The sequence below is a fragment of the Scyliorhinus canicula genome, chromosome 4 (assembly GCF_902713615.1).
Source record: "Scyliorhinus canicula chromosome 4, sScyCan1.1, whole genome shotgun sequence".
Lineage (NCBI taxonomy): Eukaryota > Metazoa > Chordata > Chondrichthyes > Carcharhiniformes > Scyliorhinidae > Scyliorhinus > Scyliorhinus canicula.
This window is the reverse complement of record NC_052149.1, coordinates 96,333,163-96,356,168: the sequence shown is the minus strand read 5'-3', so window position 1 is coordinate 96,356,168 and position 23,006 is coordinate 96,333,163. Positions and strand designations below refer to the sequence as shown.

Sequence of the window (23,006 nt, the reverse complement as noted above, 5' to 3'; positions counted from 1 at the left end):
CCGCACATCGTTGGACTGTGGGAGGAAACCGGAGCACCCGGAGGAAACCCACGCACACACAGGGAGGACGTGCAGACTCCGCACAGAGTGACCCAGCCGGGAACCGAACCTGGGACCCTGGAGCTGTGAAGCATTTATGCTAACCACCATGCTACCGTGCTGCCCCTTGGGGCATTTTCGTGATAGGTCCTAAGTTGTTCTTTTGACATGTCACACAACGATCCGATACCAATTGTGCATGTTTTTTGAATCCTTTGCCACACCAACTTCTGTGGAATCAATGCATCATCTGTTGAGGGGCTAGATGTCCCCATGAATAGATCGATTGTGCCAGGAATAGCATCAGTGCCTGTGGTGCCACTGGTTTATCAGTATGAACTTGTCTCCAGATATCATCATCATACTCCTCAGTACCTGAATCTAGCCATGACCATTTGTTATATACTAAAAGGTAGATTCTTTACCCCTCAAAGAGCCGGCTCATCCTCGCCCTTATAAGGTGCGCTCTATACACCACCTTCAGCTGTATCAGCCCCAACCTAACACATGAGGTGGAGGCGTTCACCCTCCGGAGCACCTCACACCAGAACCCCTCCTCCTTACCCTCTCCCAATTCTTCCTCCCACTTTGCCTTGATCCCTTCTAGCGGCACCTTATCCTCCTCCAAAATAGCCCCGTAAACTGCCAACACTACTCCCTTCTCCAGTCCCCGTCATCAGCACCTCCCCCAGCAATGTGGAAGCCGGCGCTACTGGGAAGCTCTGTCTGTATCTCCTTTCTGGCAAAGTCTCGAACCTGCATGTATCTAAATATTTCCCCCTCCTCCAGCCCATACTTCGCTCTGATCTCCTTCAATCCCGCAAAATGACCCCCAAGAAATAAATCTTTTTGTGTCCTAATTCCTTTCTCCTCCCATCTCTATAAATTTACCAGCGATTCTCCCTTAGTTTACCTCTCCCAACACAAGTTAATCAATTCTCTTGCCGCCTTCTTTTCAAGTTCTTTTATAATTTCTGCAGGGATTCCATCGAATCCTTCTGCGTTTGCTAGCTTCCATTCTTTTATAGCTCTAAATATTTCACACTCCGTACCGTTAAAGTATGGCTAATGGTAAATGCCGAGTTGTTCAAATCCCAGATGGGAAACTTGATACAACTACCCTGAACTATATTATAATTTGTATAGTTTGAAACAAAGTTTGAAATCCAGGAAATGGTGTCCCAGACTCTTTGTGATGACTTTAGTAAAGTAAATGTTCTTTAAGAAATAGAAGAAAAAACAATAAAGTAAGCTAGAAGTACATTTAACTAAGACAATGACTTTATACTGTATCACTCCATTGAACAGCTCTGTTCCACAGCACCGTATAGATTTTAAGATCTATAAAAATCTAGTAATTTTTACCAGTGTTTTTTTGTCTCCTGGAGTTGCTTCTGAGGTAAACCAGCAGTTTACTTTTCAAATCAGGCTTCCTTCACCCACTGCTGCTGGGAGTTAAACAGCTGTTTCCGCTGTTATTTGTGATCTAAAACCAGCTCTCCTGCATTGGTTTCAGTATTTCCTTAAATAATTGTTTTCTCTTTGGTCTCTCCCTTATCTGATCTAATTTTTTAGAATTGCAATGTCCGAGGCTTAATCTCTTTACTTCAACCCAAAGTTTAAAAGCAAAGTAAACTCATTTTATCCAGTATTCCTACAACACTTTACTTCACACTTTGCTTTTCTCCCTGTGAATCCTCAACAAACTGTATAAATCTATTCTTGTGCTGTACCCATTGTTACTAAATGGCCACAGGCAAACATCAATTTGCAGTGTTGTTGCTAGGCTCATTGACATATCAAATACACTCGTTCCATTCACAAGTCACTCTGACCCTGCCTTAATGATCTTACTCAGATATTCCAGAAATTTAAAATATCAATCGTTTAAACTAAAAATATACACAAGAACATTATCCACAGAAAATCTTCCAATTTCTTGGATTTCCCTAATGTTTTCTTAACAATACAGTCAAGTCCAAGTTCATCCTGGGAAACATCGTCTGTCTCTAGTTCTAATTCTGTTGGCACAGAACAACGCTGAGGCTGAACCAGAATTTTCGTAAACTTGGTGCTACATTTAATTCCAAGGTGAGCTTCCGAGAACAGATCTGCACCATCATAATCACATAAAATCAGATTTTTCGGAAACCATTGAAAGTTATCAGTTTAAATTTGAATCAGTTACTGATTAAACATTGATGTCTTGGGAGTGTATTTTCCTATGAAAATATCAACTTAACTATATTTGGTCAAGATTTGACTATAATTAGTTTTGACAGTTTGTCTGGGCGGGAGGGGGGTGCATACTTTCACCTCGTGGTTACTTCCCCACCTTGCTTCCGTTTACATACGGAAATCCTAAACTACACCTTTAATACTTCTAGACTCTACACACCTTTGGTCAGCTCCCGAGGCCTATGCTCCAGAAATTTGATGTGATCTAAAACTCTGCTACTCACGTCCCAACTCACACCAAGTCCCATTCGCCTCTCTCATCTGTGTTTGCTTTTGTACATCGTTTAGGAACGCCCCTGTATTAAAATTGCTATCCTCGTTGCTGGACCTCTCTATGGCCTGATCCCTCCCTATCTCTAATCTTCTCCAGCTCTGACATTTCTACATTCAGCCAATTTTATTCCAATTTTAATTGTTCTATCATTGGCCTTCAATTGTGCCTTCAGCAGGCAAGGTCCTAAGCTCTGGAACTCCTTCCCTAAACCCCTCCACCTTCCTTTCCCCTTTAAGACGTAGCTTAAAACTTACCTTTTTGACATTGCTCCTGTAAAGTGAGTTGGGGTATGTTTACTTTAAGCGTACACTATAGTTGCAAATTACAGTTAAAATCATCATTGGTTAATCTGAAACACCTTTAAGGATACTGAGGTGGTGTCACTTAGAGAAAGTAACACAGCATATGATTATCATAGAAACCCTACAGTGCAGAAGGGAGGCTATTAAGCCCATCGATTCTGCACCAACCCTCTGAAAGAGCATCCTAACCAGACTCCCTGCAACCCCAACTAACCTGCACATTCCTGGGCACTTAAGAGGAAATTTAGCATGGACAATTCACCAAACCTGCACATCTTTGGACTGTGGGACGAAACCGGAACAAACCCACAAAGGCATTGAGAGAATGTGCAAACTCCACAGAGTCACCCAAGGCCGGAATTGAACCGGGGTCGCAACGCTGTGAGGCAGCAGTGTTTTTTTTTAAATTTAGATTATCCAATTATTTTTTCCAATTAAGGGGCAACTTAGTGTGGCCAATCCACCTACTCTGCACATTTTTGGGTTGTGGGGGCGAAACCCATGCAGACACGGGGAGAATGTGCAAACTCCACACGGACAGTGAACCAGAGCCGGGATCGAACCTGGGACCTCAGCGCCGTGAGGCAGCTGTGCTAACCACAGGCCACCGTGCTGCCCGAGGCAGCAGTGTTAACCACTGTGCCACTATGTTTCCCCTGTGGCACCATTCCCCCCCAAACTAATTAATACTAACTTTTCAAAAGTCAGTTACTGTAGACCAAGTCAATAATGCAATAGCTTAGTTATAATCTCATAAAGCTCATCAATGAATGAAAAACAAGTAGAAGCTTACAAACAAATAAGACCACACTATTGATTATTAATACAAGAGACTCAGACGGGGTTCGTTAAGGGTAGGCAGCTAATGGCCAACGTTAGAAGGCTCTTGAATGTAATCATGATGCCCCCAGAGGGAAATGAGGTGGAGGTAATGGTCGCAATGGATGCAGAGAAGGCCTTTGACTAGGTGGAATGGAACCATCTGTGGGAGGTGTTGGGGCAGTTTGGGTTTGGTCGGGGTTTCATCGACTGGGTCAGGCTGCTGTACCAGGCACCCGAGGCGAATGTTCGAACGAACCGGCTGACTTCGGGCTATTTTAGACTGCACCGGGGGACTAGGCAGGGATGCCCCCTCTCTCCATTGCTGTTCGCTCTGGTCATTGAGCCACTGGCTATGGCGTTAAGAGTTTCCAGGGGCTGCTCCGGGTGGAACACAGGGTCTCGCTGTACACCGACGACCTACTCCTGTATGTTTCCGACCTGTTAGGGGGGATTGGTAAGATCATGAGGACTTTTGGGGAATTTGGCCGTTTTTCGGGGTATATATTGAACATGGGGGAAAAGCGAGATGTTTGCGATCCAGGCAAGGGGGCAGGAGAGGAGACTGGGAGAGCTGCTGTTCAGAGTGGTGGGAGGTAGCTTCCGTTATTTAGGGATCCAGGTGGCACGAGACTGGGGGCTGTTAAATAAACTAAACTTGACTCGGTTAGTGGAACAAATGAAAAAGGGCTTCTGAAGGTGGGATATACTCCCATTATCACTGGCGGGGAGGGTACAGACAGTGAAAATGACAGTCCTCCCGAGATTCCTGTTTGTTTTTCAGTGCCACCCCATCTTTATTCCAAAGGCCTTTTTCAAGCCGGTAAATAAGGTGATCTTCAGTTTTGTTTGGGCGGGTAAAACCCCGCGAATGAAGAAAGTAATGCTGGAGCTTGGCCAGGGGGAGGCTGAGCTGGCGCTGCCGAACTTTAGCAACTATTACTGGGCGATTATAAAGTGGGTAGTGGAGGAAGGGTCGGTGTGGGAGCAAGTAGAGGCAGCATCTTGTAAGGACACAAGTTTAGGGGCATTGATCACGGCACCTCTGCTGTTCTCTCCGACCCAGTACTCCACAAGCCTGGTAGTGGCGGCCCTGAGAGTCTGGGAGCCGTGGAGGAAACATGTGAGAGCGGAGGCAGAATTGGTTTGGGCTCCAATCTGTAGTAACCATCGGTTTGCCTCAGCGAGACTCGATGGAGGGTTTCGGGGATGGCAGAGAGCAGGGATCGGGAGGCTGGGAGATTCGTTTATAGATGGGAGCTTCCCCGGTTTGAGGGAGTTAGAGAAGTTTGAGTTGACAGGAGAGAATGGGTTTAGGTATCTGCAGATTCAGGACTTCTTGTGAAGGCAGCTTCCAACCTTCCCATTCCTACCGCCACGGGGGATATACAAGATAGGATAATTTCTAGAATATGAGTGGGAGAGGGGAAGGTCTCAGATATCTATAAAGAACTCATGGAGTCAGAGGAAACAGACAGAGGAGCTAAAGTACAAATGGGAGGATGAGTTAGGGGGAGAGACGCAGGTCTCTGGGCAGATGAGTTAAGCAGGGTCAACACGTCCACATCATGCGCCAGGCTCAGCCTGATACAACTTAAGGTCGTTCACCGGGCACATATGACGGTGACCCGGTTGAGCAAGTTTTTTGGGATAGAAGGTGCAAGTGGCGCGGTAGGGCCAACGATCCATGTCCACATGTTTTGGGCATGTTTGAAGCTTAGGGAATTCTGGCAGGGGTTTAAGGGTAGCACCAAGTCCAGATTTTCGGAGTGTTGGAGGACCCGGAAGTCCAGGGGCGAGAGAGGTCGACGTCTTGGCCTTTGCCTCCCTGGTAGCCCGGAGACATGCTCTGTTAGCATGGAGGGACTCCAAGCCCCCAAAATCAGAGACCTGGGTCAATGATATGGCTGGGTTTCTCAGTCTTGATAAAATCAAGTTCGCCTTAAGAGGATCAACGCTAGGGTTCTTCCGGAGGTGGCAACCGTTTGTCGTGGGGGGGGTTAGTCTAGATTACTGTTCAAGGAAGGTGGGACCTGTGAGGGAGGTAGAGGGTCATTGCACTATGTTTATAGTTGTTTGTAAATGGTTTACTGCTACTGTTATAAAATCACAAATGCCATAATAAAATATTTTACAAAAAAAAATGAATGCAAGAGACTAGCTTGGAACTATTGTCTCTAGGCCAGCAATTAAGGATCAAAATGCAAGTCTTTGTTGATAGAATTTATTAGAGGGAACAATATCCACAGCGAATACGCACAATGATGCAAATTTTGCATAACACCTCACATTACAGTTGCTGAGTTTGATCATGGCAATTAAAGCTCCGTGTCTTCTCTTCTTTACAATGATCCTGGCTTTTTAGATACAGCTAAAAGACCATTATGCCAAACCTCATCCATGAACTTCACTCTTGGTTTCATACCAACTTACATTAGTTCAGCACACCAGACAGCTAGTAGGTCTCACTGTAAAAGCTCTATAAGTACATAAAATAGAGTGCTCAACCTAAAATGGACTAGTTATAAAATCTTTCCTGCTAATATTCCTAACAAACGTCATGATTGAACTCAGGGTACTTGTAAATTCTAACTTGTAAAAATGACTTGGAAATTACATTTACTTGTAAAAAGTAATGTAATTAACATTTAGGTGGGGTTTAGCAGTGTCAGTAGCGACCAAGCATTTAGCTTCATCATTACTGGACATTGGAGAGACCGCTAATCTCAAGTGCACATGCAAACTAGACTACTCTTAAGGGTTGGTTACTTCAAACACCAAGCAAGAAACCAGAGTGAATTGGTCTAATTGCCCGCTCATATCTAATTATTAATTACACATTAAAATTTTACTATTGTACTTTCAGGGGTGAGTGGCCTCAATACGCAAATACTTAATAAACTAAAATGGAAACATTTCTGAACATTAAACCATATAAAAATCTGATAAACCATTTTAAAAATTAAAACCTCGGCTTTTTAAGCATGATTTATCAGACCTTCCTTCAGTTTTTGTGGTGCGGGGATTGTAAACTATGCCTACAAGTGCCTACTGCTTTCAGCCAAAATAGCCTGCACTGCTGGGCCCCATTGCAACCCACGCCATGTGGGAATCCTTATTCAAGACAACGGAAATTCTTGCCACCAGGACCGTGGTAGGTTCATGCGGAGAGTTGTTCAATATCAATAGTGAGCGCTGCTGCTGACTGCAGAATCTGGGCTATTAATTTTTCACAAAGGATATTTTATACACACATTTGCTTTTATTCAGATAGTTTCAAACTTTTGGTATTTTACTAAAGTGCACAGTGCATGCGCATATGCTTTATTATGACACTTTTGCTCCCACAATAGTTTTCACTTTATTCCCTCATACGACTTTAAAAAACCTTTATTTAGCAAGGAAATTTAAAACATTGCATTGGTTTCATACTTCAGAGGTCTGTTAGATTCAGTTCAATTTGACAATAAGCTATGACTTACAATCTCTATTTATTATATATAAAAAAATCTTGTTTGGTAAACTCAGGATGTCTGTATTTTTTAAGACATTTTAGATATTAACATCCTTGATTTTCCTTCACTTGTGTTTAAATGCATTGTTTCTATGCATCAGTCGAGTTTCTGTTTGGCTATTGGCAAATTAGGTATTGGATCAGAAGAAAATCTAATGTTTTTCCTGAAAATGTTAAATTGTTAACAAGTCTTTTGAAAATGTGTTAAACATGCATCAGCCTCTACCTTTGAATTCTCTACATAATCGCAGATAACATTAGCAAGCTATTCAGGCAGCAGGTGGCTGTGGTGTCACCCCTCTGAACCTCTCTTGAGGTTTGAGAAAGGAAGTAAAGAACACAGTGCTATAAATGACAGCTTAAAATTTTTAAAAGTAACTGTTCATCCTCAGTCTCCTGAAATATTGAAATTCAGAATAGATCAGGAAGAGGGAATAATTCTGAAATAAATACCTAAAACCAAGGAGCAAACATTCTCTGGGGCAATATCTTCAGCTGACTTAATCAATGTTCTACCTAAATGATTTCAATGTAGAGATGTAGAGGATTAGGTGCGGTAAATAAACCCGGGAAAATATCCTTCAAAATTAGTTGCAAAGAAAAGTTCTCTCAGGTTAAATATACAGCATTCGCAGGACAATTATGTTGTCTCAAAGAATGTAAATAGAAAAGAAAAATGTTTTAAAATGCTTATTTTGTAGGATATACCTGGAATATATTTTCCATTCCTCCTGTCATTTTTAGAACTCATCTATTTATAATAATCTTTATTATTGTCACATGTAGGCTTACATTACACTGCAATGAAGTTACTGTGAAAAGCCCCTGGTCGCCACATTCCGGCGCCTGTTCAGAGAATTCAGAATGTTCAAATCACCTAACAGCATGTCTTTCGGGACGTGTGGGTGGAAACCGGAGTATCCGGAGGAAACCCATGCAGACACGGGGAGAACGTGTAGACTCCGCACAGACAGTGACCCAAGCGGGAATCGAACCCTGTGCTACCGTACCGCCCATTTGACCTGTATAATGCAAGCAATTTGTATTGGGCAGTGGCTCTTTCAGAACCTTGAAGCTATTTAGTAAGGATTTCAGTGAGAAACTTCAGTGCCATCTGAATATATGAGCAACTTTGACCATCAATGAAAGGACAGATGGTTTCTCATGCAGCTGTTTGCTGAGTGCTCTTATAACTGACATCAGATTGAGCAGTTAACCAAGATAAGCATATCCATTTTGTAGAGCTACCCTAAATTCCGTAGGGTGAAGGACGTTGTGCCCATGATGTGTGAAGTAAAGTAAAAAGGGTGGATTTTCTACGATTTTTGTGCGACTGTTGTAATTCTTCAAATTAAAGTGTATCAATACTACACTTCATGCCTCTAAGGATTCATCTGCAGGTTTTCTTGAATGTCACATTTTCTTTTTCAGCGGATATAGATCATAGAATCCCTAATGCACAAGAGGAGGCCATCAAGTTAGCACTGGCCTTCTGAAAGAGCACCCCACCCAAGCCCACTCACCCACCTTATCCCAATAATCCCTTAATCTAATTTACATATCTTTGTCCACGAAGGAACAATTTTGCATGGTCAATCCACCTAACCTGCTTATCTTTGGACTGCGTGAGGAAATAACAGGGCACCCGGAGGAAAAACCCATGCAGACGCAGAGAGAAAGAGCAAACTCCACACAGACAGTCACTCAAGGCTGGAATTAAACCCAAGTCCCTGGCGCTGTGAGGCAGCAGTGCTAACCACTGTGCTACCCAGATTGTTACACTCCAGGTTGCTTTTCCTTGTGGAAAATGAAAGCTTGTCTTTAAAAGGATCAGCATATGGACCATTTTATTTTCATTTACCAGCTGGTTTAATATTAAGATTTCTTATCCCCGATTTTCAAGTTATTTTGCTACCTCAAGAGTTTTTCATAGCCGTAAAAATGGCATTTCTGTTGGTATGTTTCCCATAAAAATTCCCTATCAATTTATTTTCAGTGTAAAAGAAGGTTTATACTTTCTTTTCAATGAGACTGAAGGGAATTGATCTTGCTGTTAGCAAGTCTGATGACAGGATATTTCCACAAGTCAAATTTGGAAAACCTAGGTTCTTATTAAAATGTTTCTTAAATAATCAGGCATCCTTCAGACTTTTCAAGCTGCATTTTTAACTTATTATGTAAAATGTAACCTTCATTAAGTAAGGATGACTCGACCCAAAACTGAGACATCTTTTCATCCTCTAAGAATTATGGTCAAACAATAAATATGATTAGCTTAATATTAATCTTCAATACTAATCTTTGGAATAGGTTAATATCTAAAATCATTCAAGTCCTCTTTTAACCAGTGCTGGAGCATAATTTCAGTTGAATGCAATAGATATGTCTTCGACTATCACTCGGAAATCAGACTGGAAGGACGGAGGTAAATAGAAACATGGCAAATACCTCCTTTTTAAAATACATTATTATGACATACCCAATACCAAAACATGGATAATTGAGGAAAATCATCCCAATTTGCAGCATAATTTGTAACCAATATCAGAATAGTTTTGACTTAAAAGTTCATTTTTTACTTTTCTGGATAAGATAATGACTCTCTAGAGGGGGAACGGCTGATTGCAATTAACGGTCTGCATTGGAAATACTTTGTACTGGTGTACCCGTGTCAAGTCCAAGTAAAGTTCCGAGATATGATTGCTCTCTTGGATCTAACATTTGATCAGCACGAACCGGATGCACAATATTAGCTGGTTGTGGTGTAAGTGTATACTTCTCCAGAAATGCAAGGTCTGTAGTTCTTTGATAATCTGTCTGCTGATGAGGCTGTTGAGAGTGAAGGAGAGCATGAGATTGTGAAGCCAAAGTTGCAACATGTTGGGCCGCATCAGATTGAACAGTACTGTCAGCAATCCCTACTGGTACAAGTGTTACATCTCCATGAGCGTTCTGAATTGCTGTTTTGCCTTCGCCTTGATAAACCTTATTTTGATCCAAATATGATTTTGCATCTGTTTGATACATTTTGTCATCTTGTCCATACAGCAACTGCTGGGATACCATTTTCATTTCAGAAGCAGCCACAATTGACTGTTCTGGAGAGTTACCACCATGAATATGATCCATATGATATTTTAGCTTGTCTTTCCGTTTGAATGTTGCATTGCAATGGTGACAGTTGAAGGGACGGGCATCAGAATGAATCACCATGTGTTTTGTTAAAGTCTTCTTAATTCGAAATGTTTGATTACAAACTTGGCATTTGTAGGGCTTTTCACCTGTAATAAAGAAAACACCTTGGCTATGTTTTGAGTGAACATTAAAAGGTTTCTGATTGATCAATTTGCCATCACTAATCTATTCAGCACAACTGTTTTCCAACAAGGAAGTAATTGTTAGCATTACAGAGATTATCTGGGGCAATGTATGCCATCAAGCTCAAATCAAATCAAAACAATTGTGCAGAATTAGCAGAACTCAATGTAAATTCTCAGGACTTCCACTAAAATCTCTAAGGATTCAAATTGTTGAAAACAGGTTCAAAGATTTCTCAGAAGTGATGGCAACACTTTTGCATGAGAGTGCCAATTCTTCCATATTGTGAGACCTTGAGTTTCAAACTAAAATGGGACACTGTACCCGCAAGACCGGAAAAATACCAACATCAGTTTTTCCACAATCAGTAATTGGCAGATACATAAATCATATTTCTGCTTGTAAAAACACTGTTGTTATGAACAACGTATAATCTTAAGCCAAGTTTATATAGATATTTTTGTGTTAAGGAAGGTAAACATGGTTTCAGTTTCATTTAGGTTTTGTTTATGAACCTTCATGCCTGGGAGTCTGGATAGACTTGTATCGACAAGGCTTCGGTCTTTTGGGTTTGTTTGTATATTTACATTTTTAATAAGGTCTTGTAAACCCTGGAGTTGAAGAGATGTGTTAAAAGGAGTTGAAAATTCAGCGACTCTGGGGAAAAAAGTGGAAAAGCTTTGTTGTTGCCTAGTGATCCAGGGACAATAGTTAATTAATGAACTGAATAATTGAGTAAGTTAACTGAGCAGTTAACTGAATAATCAGTTGCAAGACTCAATAAAGTCATCAGTTTAGCAGATGTGCGACAGGAAGATTGGGTTCAGAAATACAAATTGAGTGAGTGCAATTGTGCCAGTCTCGAGCAAGAAGCCTTTGTGTCAAGCTAGTGGTAACTCTGCACAAGTTTATATGTTTGTAAAGATCTTGCTGGGTAACGGAATAGTAGGAATTTGAATCAACTTCTTGTATTTTTATTGAGATCTTTCCAATCTTTTAGTCTGGTGGAATAAATATTTTATTCTTTGTATTAAAAGTTCATCAGCAGACTCCTGTGAATTTGTTCAGTAACTTTCCTCTACGGTTTCTAAACAAAAGTTAACATCTATCAATCTAGGTTGCACTCTGACATGTCCAGTATTGACAGCAGCTGGGATCATAAGACTGTACAGCGAAATTTGTAATTGTAATGCAAAACAAAAAATAAAAGTAATCACATGCTTTCTCAGACCATGATGCATTACAGAATGGATTTGTGTCACAAATTGCAAAGCAATTACAAATATCGGGCACAAATTTCTGACCTGATCATTCAAATTCTAACAATAGTACTTATTAGGTTGCCTTGCAGATATATCAAGGTGCATGTTGAATTTGGATTCAGTTAGTACATAGTACTAAACGGTGCTGGGCACCTTCATCAATGCTCATTTACTTCCATTGCCACTCCATCTGCAAGGACAACCCACGCATTTCATACTTGCCAGTGGAAAATGGCCCACAGATGCGGGCCACCCACTACAAAACATCTCCACTGGGACTTTTGGGAATAGCAGTCCTTCAGACAGTACCATATATGAATTTAGCAAAGGAAATCATGTTGTACAACCTGGAACTTGTGCTGCAGAACATTTTTTGATCATTATACGTTACAAAAGAACATCTGACAGGATACCTGAATGTGTTCTAAAATGCATATCCAAGCTTGATTTCCCTTTGAATTCTTTTTTGCATACTTCACATTGGTGAAGAGTAGCTTTGTACCTGTGATCAGTAAATAAAAGCATTAGAGGTATTTTTTCTACCTTCTTAAAACATATTTTCTTTAAACTCAGTTGTCAACAAAAGTTTTATCCAGATCAATTATAATTTGCATCAATTTTACATATTATACACCTGCTTTAATAGAGGTGATGGAAGACATATCTAGCTTGCTTGTATGAACAGTAACCATCCTGAAAAGTCAATATTCTTTTTCAAACGCTGTGAACATTGCCATAGCAACCTTCAAGGATTTGCATCAACAGATTTCTTAGCTTATTAAGAATACAAGACAGCAATTCAGCCCTCTTGGACATCATCAAATTCTCCAATTACAATATGAAATTTCATGCACTAAATGTTTCTTCATCATTGGTTTGCTCACGGTCCATCCATGTTAGATTGGATCTAACTTGCAATGTATGCTGATGAGACAGCTTTCTAACTCTTAATTTCCTCAGCGTTAGTCTGATATCTTATGTTAGATTAGCCATGCCGTCTTTCAGCTAAGGATGCCACTGTCTTTGGCTCGATCCAAGACTCATTACAATCTCCACTGATTCTATTTCCCTCCCTAGCCACTGTCTTAAGCTGAATCAAAAATACTGTCCAGTGGAGGGTCAATGTGAGTCAGTGCTATAGATAGCCAGAAACTAGTACGTGTATTTTTTCTGGGTTCTGTAACAGTCAAACACGTTCAAAGTTTGCAATTTAAATTCCATTTTCGGCAGGGCAGGGCAATTTTCCCAATAAGTTTGAACCTCCCGGACAACTGACATGCAATCCATACTTGGGAACCTCCAAGGGCGGGCTGTTCCCGAGGTATCATTGGGATACCCCAAATGCACTGCCTGGAGCTTGGAAATTATGTCTGATACATATGAAAATCTGTGTTTTTTAAAGTAATCTTTAAAAGATTTATATACTTATGTAGGTTTCAGCCAAGATCTTCATATTCCCTGCTGACTGAAGAGTAAAGTCCCTCTGCACCACTGACAACCCGCCCCTATATATGCCTCTCTTCCCAACACCCCTCCCCCAAACAGTCCCTCACTAATCAGTCCTTCTTCCTAACCACCATCTCCACCCTCTCCTGATCTTTCAAACCAACCTAATTTGGGATCCTCTGCTTTCCCCAACCCCCCAACACAAAGAATGCTATTTGTGACTTTTGCAAGAACAGTCTGTCTGCTGTGATGGGGCAGAAATTAGGGCCGGGATTCTCTGAGTTTCCGTGCCGAAATCACGCTCTGCGCGGGTGTGGAGAATGAGGTGTCAGACCCGCGTTTGGGTCTGACCGGAGAATCGGCGGCAGTCGCATTTGCGCGGTTGACGCGCCGCCGGTCGGGAGCTGTTGAAATAGGCCCCCCCGTGGTGATTCTCCCTGGTCGACCAGCTGAGTTCCCGCTGGCGTGGTTCACGTATGATTCCACCTGGTGGGAGCGCAGCGTCACGGCTGCAACTCCTGATGGGGGGTGGGATTAGACGGCCAGGCCCGCGTCGGGGGCCACCGATCGGCGGGCGTGCATGATCTGGAGCCTACCTTCTTCCGCGCCGGCCTGAAGTGTGGGTCCGCCATGTTCCGCAGGGCTGCGCGGAAGCAGCCGGCTGGCCCCCTGTGGGCCACGGAATCGCTGGGCCAAGAGGCCCGTTGGCGCCGGTGTGAAACACTCCGGTGTTTACGCCGGCGTCAACACATAGCCGCCGTTTTGAAGAATCCTGTCCTAGATTTCAGAGTTTCAGGCAGTGGTAGGAGTGGTGGCATATGACTGTGAAGCAAAAATGCATTGCAAGATTTTGGCAGAAGGAAACACTGCAGATAGAGAAGGATTACGAAAAGGTGCGTTTTAAGGTGGATTATTGGAGGAGGGGGATTGGATGGTTTAGCAGTTGTTTGAGGAATTTTGGATAATGCCAGAGGAAATTGAAACCCTGGACACACAAAAATCAGATGCTTCTTTACTTTTAAGTATGCAGGAAAACTGAAGATGGCATGTTGTGGGGCATGTATGGTATCGGAACGGTAGTAGGTCATTCGGCATGCTAAGCCCGTGTTGCATCACAGAAGGCAGATAATTTTTCTTGGGAAGTTGGAAAATTAAAATAGTCAAAGACAGAATTAGAAAAATGGGTGTTGGGTGGTGGGTTTGGGACAAATTGTCAGAAGAAATGTGCAAGTCGGAGGAAAATGGGGCAAGTGGGAAGGGGACGGGACGGAAAGGGACGGAAAAGGTGGATTTTGCCAGGAAAAATAAATCTAACTATCTAGTAATTTGAATTACGCAATTTAAATATCACAAGAAGTTTATTTCCCCATAGTTATCAAAGTTATCTAGTAATTTAAATTAATTAACTCCAAAAAAGAACAGTACTTAACTTACTTCTGCCAGACTTTTTCACCCAAATGGACACTTCTATAGTGAACACTGAGATGATCCCGACGACCAAAACACTTCCCACATTCTTCACATTGGTGAGCTTTTTCTCCTTTGGGAAGGAAACAAAAAGTTGGATATCAATATGTGAACTGTACTGCTGTTAAAACAATTGTACTTCCTCTATCCTAAACATTGCATGCCCCAGGTAAACAAATTGTAGACAGCAAAATATTCTTGTGGGAAATCAAAATGGATGAAGACGCAGAGCAGCCAATGAATCCAGAAAATTAAAGGGTGACCCTTATGTGAATTTAATATCCAATGCAGAAAATCAAAAGTTGAAACACAACAGGTGATTAGTAGGCAGGGGCAGAAAATTAAGGACAACCACTCCTCCAATCAGCCACTGAATAACTAGTCAGGTGTTGACTGGAACCCATCAAGACATCCATTTCCTCTTTGGAGAGTGTGCCTGAGCAATTCAAATACTTTACCTGAATGGGTTTTTCGGTGTTTCGTGAGATGGTCATGACGAATAAAGGTTTTTCCACATTCTTCACATTCATAGCGCTTGTCATCATGGTGTACCCGGAGATGTAGTCTAGTAATAAAATGCAAATTTATGAAAAAATTCAAATAACATTTCTTGCCACACCATTGACTTCATGAATCTGAACAGCATGTCACAAATATATAATGAAAATAATTAAAATAAAAAGAACTGCGAATACAATTGCATTTATCATCATTGTAAGTTAAATTCATTTTATTCTGAAAGGTTTCAACAAAGCTCTTATTCTTTCTTGTAATAAAATTATTCTTTCTTGTAGTAAAAGTAAGATTTTTGCCTATACCACTAAACGTTCATTGAAAGCACTCTAATGTCACTACAAAAGATCGATGCAAATCACCTGCATACACAGAACAAAATGGCTCAATACATATTTAAGCATGAGAGAATTATCACTTCTGACTACACTTTTATTCTTAATTGAGGAACATTTACACTAGCAATCTTATTCATTCTACTTCTATTGCTGATTTCCTAACTTCCACTTTAAGATGACTGAGAAGTTAAAATACAAAAGAATTTTAAAAAACTAGGTATATGCAGTTTTAAAATTTTCAACAGTAACTACTACTTTTAGCATGGCATATTCATGCTCAGCTCTTTTTCACAAATGAAAAACAATCTCCCTGTCATCATTCTAATTTCAGTGCCTCCCACCTTGTTAATTGGCCTGGATTCTCCTCCAGAACGTGAACTAGCATTCATATGAAGAACCCAAAACAATTTTACAATCCAATCTTCTCTTTTTTTAAAAAACATTTTAAGGCATTTATGATTTTATAACAATAAACAATACAAATATAAATGTACACAAAGTTCAGTGCATAACACATCCCTCCATCTCCCATTGTTCCCGCCTACTCTAAACACAAAATAACCTAACTCCCCCCTACCCCCTAACCCCACCCCCCTCATTGAATCCGTTGACAGTTTACTTTTCGCCAAGGAAGTCGATAAAAGGTGCCACCTCCAGTCGAACACTAACATTGAACCTCTCAGGGTGAACTTAATTTTCTCAAGTCTGAGAAACCCAGTCATGTCACTAACACAAACCCCTGACTTTGAGGGCTTCGAGTTCCTCCACGCTAATAAGATCCATCTCTGGGCTACCAAGGAGGCAAAGGCCAAAACGACAGCCTCTTTCGCCCCCCTGGACTCCCGTATCTTCCAACACTCCGAAAATCACCACCTCTAGACTCAGCGGCACCCTAGTTTTTATTACACTGGACATGACATCGGCAAATCTCTGCCAATATCCCCTAAGCTTCAGGCATGCCCAAAACATATGGACATGGTTTGCTGGCCCTCCCACACATCTCGCACATTTGTCCTCTATCCCGAAAAACTTGCTCATCCAGGCCATCGTCATGTGTGCCCAGTGCACCACCTTGAATTATATCAGGCTGAACCCGTCACATGATGAGGACGTGTTGACTCTGCTCAGAGCATCCTCCCACAGACCCGCCTATAACTCCATTCCCAACTCAACTTCCCATTTACGCTTTAGCTCACCTATCTGAGTTTCAAAGAACAAAGAAAACGTCCAACACAGGACCAGGCCCTTCGGCCATCCGAGCTTGCGCCGACCATGCTGCCCTTCTAAACTAAAATCTTCTACACTTCCGGGGTCCGTATCCCTCTATTCCCATCCTATTCATGTACTTGTCAAGATGCCCCTTAAAAGTCACTATCGTCCCTGCTCCCACCATCTCATCCAGCAGCGAGTTCCAGGCACCCACTACCCTCTGTGTAAAAAAACTTGCTCCCATTCCATGAGTTCTTTATAGATATCCAAAACGTTCCTCTCCCCCACCCCCGTTTTAGAAACTACCTTGTCCTGTATCCCCTATGGTGGTAGAAGCGGAAAGGTCGCAACCTGCCTTCGCACAAAATCCCTTATCTGTAGATATCGAAACCTATTCCCTTCCGGCAATTCAAACTCCTCCTCCAAATCCTCTAAACATGCAAAGCTCCCATCAATAAATAAATCCTCCAGCCTCTCAATCCCTGCTCTCTGCCACCCCCGAACCCCCCCAATCTAGCCTCCCTGGGACAAACCGGTGATTACCACAAATTGGAGCTCACACCGACACTCGCTCCACTCCCATATGTACAATCCGTTCTTCAACGCGCACAAGTTTAAATTCCATTTTAAGCAGTATAGCAATGGTCCTGCCCTTACAAGAGCAGAACAGAAAATTTACTATCATCTACCACGCATTTCCTTTTTCAACACTGAATAAATAGATATTAATAGTTTAACGATTTAATGCACCAACATCCAAGCAACGACATCCATAGCTGATCAGAGCTCTCAAGCACATACCAGTATGTTAACAAGCCAACCCAGTCAAACAACAGCTTGTAATAAAAAGAAAGCTATCCGGTCATACCCAAAATGATCCCTAATATGTAAAACACAATCAATATAAGTATGCAATATATTTTGTGGGAAAAATACATAATCTGTCAAAGAGCAGACATTTCAGATGATTCCTATCAGTCAAAGATCCACACTCAGCTCCAACTACAATTGATGCAGATCTTTTTCTTACATTCGGCAAGAGGAAAATAGAGAGTTTATTGTGAAATCCAGGCCTCATTGAAACAAATAAGTGATGTCCCCATTGCCCTTCTGAAATGGGGTTTTCGCTGTCAAGACTGGTGGGAGTAAAAATTATCTGGAGCCAAAGGATTTACAGGGACCCAGGGAACAGTCCCCAGCATGATGTTAATACTGAGGAAAGGATTTGGCAGAAGGGAGAGGCAAATCTGGGGTTTCAGAAATCAAAGGTCCCTGCAGGGCACAGGAGGACCTCCTGGATAAGGATCCTGCAATATTAAATTCCTTACCCTGACCTGTTTGCTGCCTCCAGCCTGGTATAGCTGTCAATTTAGTCCATGTCCAGTGAAGGCATGCCATATTCTTAACTTTACACATGGACTGAGTTCATATGGGAGCTTCTGGAACTGTGCTTTATCTGTTGGGCAGCACGGTAACACAGTAGTTAGCACTGTTGCTTTACAGCGCCAGGGTCCCAGGTTCGATTCCTGCTTGGGTCACTGTCTGTGCCCGAACAAACGCCGGAGTGTGGCAACTAATTTTTAAAATAATCTTTATTGTCACAAGTAAGCCTAGGCTTACATTAGCACTGCAATGAAGTTACTGTGAAAAGCCCTCATCGGCTTTTCGGGTACACAGAGGGAGAATTCAGAATGTCCAAATTACCTAACAGTACGTCTTTCAGGACTTGTGGGAGGAAACCGGAGCACTCGGAGGAAACCCACACAGACACAGGGAGAATGTGCAAACTACACATAGACAGTGACCCAAGCCGGGAATTGAACTTGGGACCCTGGAGCTGTGAAGCGACAGTGACTAGGGACATTTCACAGTAACTTCATTGCATTGTTAATGTAAACCTACTTGTAAAATTATTCTTATTACTACTTTCTTGGCTGGAGACTGTTTGCATTGCTTGTGAGCAATGAAAGAGGAAGAGGAGAAAAAAATAGTAACATGAAAAATTACCTTAAAATGATAGTTACATTTCCTAGCTTTGACATAGAGTATCCCACAGGACACATTTAAAATAAAATTAATTGTCACCCATGTTAAAATATTGCTGATTGGAAAATTGGTGCCTTTTTTGTGTTCCAGGAACCAGAATATATTATATTTAGTGGGAAGCAAGACAGGGTAGAATAGAAGAAATGCATAAGGAATAAATATTCTGGAGTTCTATTGGATTACATTTAGAAATCAGGAAATTATATTGCATAGAGTCTGAGAAAGGGCCTTTTCTTATTTCAGCAAGTTCTTACCTGTACGAGCTACCATGCCGGAAGCTCTGTCCACAAATGCTGCATAAATGTGGCTTTTCCCCACTATGGATTCGAAGATGTTCTTTTAATGTGGTTCTGTATATTGTAGAAATAAAATAGGAAACAAAATTGAAGATTGCTCAAGACATGTACTTTCTTGACTTTCGAAGATGGGCAGAGCTAAACATTACGACTCCCGCTAGTCTGTAAACAATGGGCGGAATTCTCCCAAAGGGAGACTGAGTGCCGACGCCGGAGTGAAACCCGAGTGTTTCACTCCGGCGTCGGAGGCCGCTCCTTGCCCCCTATTCTCTCTCTCTTCTCTTCCCCCCCCCCGGGGGGGGGCTAGGAGCGGCGTTGCGGCGAACACGCCCGCCGGGCCTTGACGCTTGCGTCAAAGCGACGCGCCGAGAATGACGCAGCCGGCGGCGCCTAAGTAACGTCAGCCATGCATGTGCAGGTTGGCCGGCTCCAACCCACGCATGCGCGGTTGCCGTCTTCCCCTCCGCTGCCCCGCAAGACGTGGCGGCTTGATCTTGCGGAGCGGCGGAGGGGAAAGAGTGCGTCTCTTAGAGACGCCGGCCCAACGATCGGTGGGCACCGATCATGGGCCAGTCCCCTCACGAGCACGCCCGTGGTGCTCGATCCTCTCTCCGCCCCCCACAATCCCCACACTTACCTGTCGCGCGCTGTTCACGCTGGCAGCGACCAGATGTGGTTGCCACCGCCGGGATCGTCAGGCCGCTCGGCCCATCCAGGCCGGAGAATCTTCGGGAAAAACGGCGGGTGGCGATTTTCCAAGCGGGGTGTCGCAAAACGCGACACGCCATTTGGGGGGGGGGGGGGGTGGGAGAGTTGCGGGGGGTGTCAGGGCGGCGTGGCGTGATTCGCCCAGCCCTCCCGCGATTCTCCCACCCGGCGTGGGGAGTGGAGAATCGCGCCCAATATATCTAAAAAAAATTCAATTTTGCATACAGAAAGGGGAGAACTGAATAGTTTTTGGGAAAGATGCGGATCTGGATCACGGAATATTTTTAAAAATCCATTAATATCAGGAGATGGGATGTATTGACTTTTTTTAATAGAATGTTGTGGGCTGTTTGATTTAGAACATTATTGATTGCTGGAGAATATTGTTGATTGTTTAACCTCTGTAGTGGCATTTTTCACAGCCGACAAAATTTGAGCAGAATTCTCAGAGCAGGTTGTTGGATAAGGATCGACTTGAAGCCTCCTCAGTGAATTAGAGTCATAGAGATGGAACTTAGTAATAAAAATATTTATTTTTTCAAGTTATAGCCGAGGTGCACCTACGAAGGGAAAAGCCTCAAGAGCTAAGTCATGATAATAACATTGAGTTAACACAATGTGGCAAAGGCATGCACTCTATTGAATGCCTTCTTCACTTTTTTCATTTTATGTTGTTACTTCAACCCTAGACTTTATAGAACAGTACAGCACAGAACAGGCCCTTCGGCCCTCGATGTTGTGCCGAGCAATGATCACCCTACTTAAACCCACGTAACCCGTAACCCAACAATCCCCCCATTAACCTTACACTACGGGCAATTTAGCGTGGCCAATCCACCTAACCCGCACATCTTTGGACTGTGGGAGGAAACCGGAGCACCCGGAGGAAACCCACGCACACACGGGGAGGACGTGCAGACTCCACACAGACAGTGACCCAGCCGGGAATCGAACCTGGGACCCTGGAGCTGTGAAGCATTGATGCTAACCACCATGCTACCGTGAGGCCAATGACAGTCAATTCCAGAGCACCTTGACCCAGAGTGCCAGGGACCCAACACTGCTTTCCTTAGGTCTTTGAAAATGATCTCACTCAGTCAGGATCCAAACACCCCTCAGGAGTGGCCAATTCATTGACCACCAGCCAACCAATGGAACTGAGTCCCACCTCATCTCTCACGTGCCACAAAGTCTGAGTTGTTGTTTGAATACTAGCACCATATACTATGTTGCAACTTTTTGGAGTCCTCATTTTCTATTCTGCTTGACTTAAAAATACATGTCCATTAAGCATCCATGGATCAAAATGATAACAGCAAAAATTAAAGAAAGGGGAAATACGGGAATCATCAGGAAGGGCCCTTACAGCAAAATTATAGGCATTGATATTAGACTCAGTTCAACTCAAAGCGAAGGAAGAATACAATAACAGCACGCACTGTATAGGAATATCGCCTTTTAGACATTACTATAGTTTCTGTTTCATCATGTAGCATTGATCAAATACCCTGTTGGGTAAAGTAGATTTAGAAATACAAATTTAAAAAAAATTAAATACCAGAAATAAACAAAATATATCTGTGCCGTTTTGAACAGAGTCTAAAAAGTGCAACCATTTTTTGTATTTAATTTAAATAATCACATCTAGTTTTACCTTTCCCTTACAGATTTCCCACAAATAAAACATGTCCACTTTCTTTTTCCTCCATGAGTGCATTCAATATGACGCTTAAGGTTCCCAGTGTCATTAAACTGGCGACCGCAAATATCACATGGAAAGGGCCCTAAAATGTGAGAAATAAAATTAACAATGTTAGCTTTAAGTTACCAATCTTGGGTCATTAGTCTGAAGTTCTGTAGGACCAAATTGTCAAAATTGTACATTACATTTAACTCCATTCAAATAACAAAACACAATTGATCCGAACACTATGATCTAGTTTACACTCTTCACACAATGCCTGTGCTTTTTTTTTGAAAGAATAGGGGCCAACAGTTAACTCTGTATTTTGGTGTGGGTGAGAGAAAAGGTGATTAAAAACAGAAGTCTATTAATTGCAATTGTTGAGTGTTGTGCTTAAATATTTTAAACACTCATTGATAACTCAGTCATCCTTTGTTCTGTTCTAATCTAAAGCTGCTATCCAAGGCTACCTTGAGAACAACCAAATATTTTGTATAGAATATCTTCTCCAATAACACATTTTTATTCTCTGCACATTAATGTGGATTGGTGCCCACAGTCCACTTCATCTCAGTTCATAAGACTGTCCATAATGTTACTTTGTTCATCTAAGTGTTCATCAAAAGTTTTTCTGATTTTTTTTTGTGAAGGGAAGGTGAGTAAAGTCAGTTTTTAAAATTCATTCATGGAATGTGCGCTCGGCCAGCATTTATTCCCTTTCCCTAATTATCCTCAAGAAGGTAAATGATGAGCTACCTTCTTGAACCAGTGCAGCCATGTGGTGTAGGTACACTCTTGCTGTTAGGGAAGGAGTTCCAGGATTTGAATTTGTTTATTATCACGTGTACAGAGGTACAGTGAAAAGTGTCTTTCTGCGAGCAGCTCAAACAGATCATTTTTACAAAAGAGAAGAAAATAAACTAAAAAGAAAATATATAATAGGGCAACACAAGGTCCACAATTATACATAGACACCGGCATCGAGTGAAGCATACAGGAGCACCTGGTCAGTCCATAAGAGGGTCATTTAGGAGTCTGGTAACAGCGGGGAAGAAGCTGTTTTGATCCTATGTTAGTGAAAGAATGATGATATAGTTCCAAGTCAGGATGTTAAGTGGGTTAGCTGGGAACGTCCAGGTAGTGGTGTTCCCATGTGTTGCTGCCCTTGTCCTTCTAGATTACATGTCGTGGGTTCAGAAGGTGTTGTTTAAGGAGCCTTGGTGAGCTCCTGCTGTATAACTTGTAGATGCAACTCACTGCTGCCACTGTACGTTGGTGGCGGACGGAGTGAATGTTTGTGGATGGGGTACCAATCAAGCAGGCTGCTTTGCCCTGGATAGTATCAAGCTTCTTGAATGTTGTTAGAGCTGCAATCACCCACTCATCAAAGTGCAGAATATTCCATCACCCATCACACATTAAATAAAGATACCACCTACTACTTGACTATTCAGAAAGCCAATACATTTAATTCTTTTCTTGAGGGAGAAATTTAATTTTGCTTTTCAAAAACTGAAAGATTTTCCAAGAGAT

General features: G+C 42.2%; 1 protein-coding gene across 5 annotated transcripts in view; it reads right to left on the bottom strand.

Moving 5' to 3' along the window:
- Window positions 1-5,882: 5,882 nt before the first annotated feature.
- The window catches only part of zbtb41 (zinc finger and BTB domain containing 41), a 153,285-nt gene continuing 136,161 nt past the window's right edge, over window positions 5,883-23,006 (bottom strand). For all 5 annotated transcript variants that reach the window (XM_038794872.1, XM_038794870.1, XM_038794875.1 and 2 more), the window contains 6 exons: window positions 21,444-21,573; window positions 19,040-19,135; window positions 15,138-15,244; window positions 14,647-14,752; window positions 12,180-12,268; window positions 5,883-10,467 (listed from right to left, as the gene is read on the bottom strand). In XM_038794872.1, the coding sequence (XP_038650800.1) occupies window positions 9,815-10,467; window positions 12,180-12,268; window positions 14,647-14,752; window positions 15,138-15,244; window positions 19,040-19,135; window positions 21,444-21,573 (1,181 nt within the window). In that variant the 3' untranslated portion in view covers window positions 5,883-9,814. The remainder of the gene's footprint in view (window positions 10,468-12,179; window positions 12,269-14,646; window positions 14,753-15,137; window positions 15,245-19,039; window positions 19,136-21,443; window positions 21,574-23,006) is intronic.